Below are 2,500 nucleotides of genomic sequence, written 5' to 3' on the forward strand. Positions count from 1 at the left end.
TCATGTGAAGCCAGACACAACGTGTTAATGTGCTAATAAAAGAAAGCAAATGGGAACAAACTGGGGGAGAGGAACAGCCAACCCAAATAATGAAAATCAAATCATTCAAATGGGAAACTTCAACTGGGTGGCACAGTGGCTATTCCAGCAAGTCAAGTGGCACTGCTGGCATCTCCAGAGCACAAACAGAGAGGGGTAGAGGGTGCGCACCCCCTCCACCCCCCTCACCAATGCTGTGGTGCCAGTCAGGCACAAAATGGTATGACGCTAACGGAAGCTTATGTGTAGCCAGGAATGAGTGCAGACAGTTTATGTGACAGCAAGATGGAGGCAAACATGAGGTAAAGGCGAAAGAGAGAGGGAGAGAGGGAGGGAGATGGAGAGAGAGAGAGAGAAAGAGAGGAGGAAGACTGTAAACGGAGGGACGAAGGTTCACAGGCTTGCTTGGGCTCACCGGAGCAACGGAACTTCTTGCTCTTGATCTGGCCAATGCGCTTGTTGGCCAGGCGCCGAGGACTGGCACAGCGGGCACCGCTGGTCTCGATGGGGTTGGCACGCAGGTAGTCAGCCAGCCACTTCAGATTACAGTCACAGATGAACGGGTTCTGGGCAAGGTGGCTGTTAAGGGACAAAGCAGAAACCCTACCTTAGAAAATGAGCTCATGTACACCAGATGTAATTGGAGATACTGCACATCCCTCTACAAGACGACATTTAACTGTATTAGGTGGACCTAACATTATGTGTAAATAAAATAATACAAGGTGGACAAGGTGGCATATTTTATTGGTAGTAATAAAGAGGTCCCACCCCCTCTTGAGTCACTTGCTTCGAATGTATTGTCACTGTGATTTATAAACACACACACACACACACACACACACACACACACACACACACACACACACACACACACACACACACAGCCACATTAAATAACAGTGTGCTGGTTCCAACTGGGACACTGTTCAGAAATAATTCCCTACGGCAACCTCTGGTTGATGCAGTTTCCTTTTGTTTGACAAGGCCTCTTTTCCCTACAGACGTGCTCTTGCAACTCCATTTTTTTCTAACATATACTGGACACCAGCCTAATTCTATAACATGTGCCAACTATGTGTCCAGTAAACTATGCCTGTCCTGTTGCTACCCAGTCTCTTCCCAGTGTCCCTCTGTGCCCGATGGTTAAATGGCCCCTCACTAACAGTGGCATGGAAGCTATGCAGGGATGCATGGTTACGGTCATTCCAGGTCTGAGGCTAATGCCAGAGCATGGTACAGCCTGGCCAGTGAGGTCTAAGTCTATTTTTACCCATTACCTTGAATTCTGGGTAAAAATAAATATCACTTTAACTGATGGACTCAACACCCCATCTCTGTACACCCCACCCACCACGTACACATACACATCTTCCTTCCTCCTAATCCCCGCCAAAAAATCAGAACAAAACAATCTTTTCATTTAGTAGCTTGGTGTGTTTGAGTCTGGTTGAAGCAGGGGACAAGCTTTCAGAGCCTGAAGAGGCAGCACCACACACATGTGTGTGCAACAGTGGTGAAAAAACGTCGCAATCCATGTCATGGTTGCCATAGCGGATGCGTGTTTGTGTGGGGTTCAGCCTGTCACAGTGGCACCAGGAGAGGCATAGCAGAGATACATTATGTGCCCTTGGTGAAGAGGACCTCTGACCCCCGATGAAGAAAAGAAACACTGTAACGTACACAGTGGAGGAATGGTAAGAGAGACACAAAGAGAGAGAGAGAGACAGAGAGAGAGAGACAGAGACAAAGAGAAAGACCATGTGAGAGGGAGCGTGAGAGAGACAGAGAAAAGTAAAGGAGAGAGAGAAGAAGAAAAGGTTGCAACCTAAAAATAAATCAAAGTGTGCGGGCTCCTACCACTGTGGCATTGTCTCTCGTGTTACAGGCTTGACGTTTACTGTTGCATAGGGAGGTGTGTGTGTGTGTGTGTGTGTGTGTGTGTGTGTGTGTGTGTGTGTGTGTGTGTGTGTGTGAAGCATGGATGGCTTCGACCACCCGCAGGCCTGAAATTTCCAGCCTGAGAGATTTATGCTGCACTTTACATCTCCATTCCATTCCTATGTTATTAGGGCACACAAAGGTGTAAACAATGTGTGTTGTCACATGTTTTATGGTGACAGTTCAGTGTGTACATTTGTTTGTGAATGTGAGGGTGTGTATGTGTGCCTGACCCCTTTTGCTAGTATGTATGTATGCATGTAGGCCTACTGTATGTATACGTATGTGTCTATGTGTGTTTGGGTGTGTGTGTGTGTGTGTGTGTGTGTGTGTGTGTGTGTGTGTGTGTGTGTGTGTGTGTGTGTGTGTGTGTGTGTGTGAGAGAGAGAGAGAGAGAGAGAGAGAGTATAAGTGCCTGTGACCTGTTAGTCTGAGAGTATTTTGTTTGTGTGTACCCCATACAAATAATTATGCCTCTAAGTTCATGTGCATGCGAGCACTTCTGAGTTTGTTTGTGTTG

The 2,500-nt window shown here is 47.0% G+C and overlaps 1 protein-coding gene across 4 annotated transcripts in view; it reads right to left on the reverse strand.

The window, feature by feature from the left end:
• slit1a (slit homolog 1a (Drosophila)) overlaps positions 1–2,500 on the reverse strand; it is a 104,006-nt gene that overhangs the window by 24,342 nt on the left and 77,164 nt on the right. For all 4 annotated transcript variants that reach the window (XM_042065903.1, XM_042065905.1, XM_042065904.1 and 1 more), the window contains exon 14: positions 455–618. In XM_042065903.1, the coding sequence (XP_041921837.1) occupies positions 455–618 (164 nt within the window). The remainder of the gene's footprint in view (positions 1–454; positions 619–2,500) is intronic.

Source organism: Alosa sapidissima, chromosome 16 (genome assembly GCF_018492685.1).
Source record: "Alosa sapidissima isolate fAloSap1 chromosome 16, fAloSap1.pri, whole genome shotgun sequence".
NCBI lineage: Eukaryota > Metazoa > Chordata > Actinopteri > Clupeiformes > Clupeidae > Alosa > Alosa sapidissima.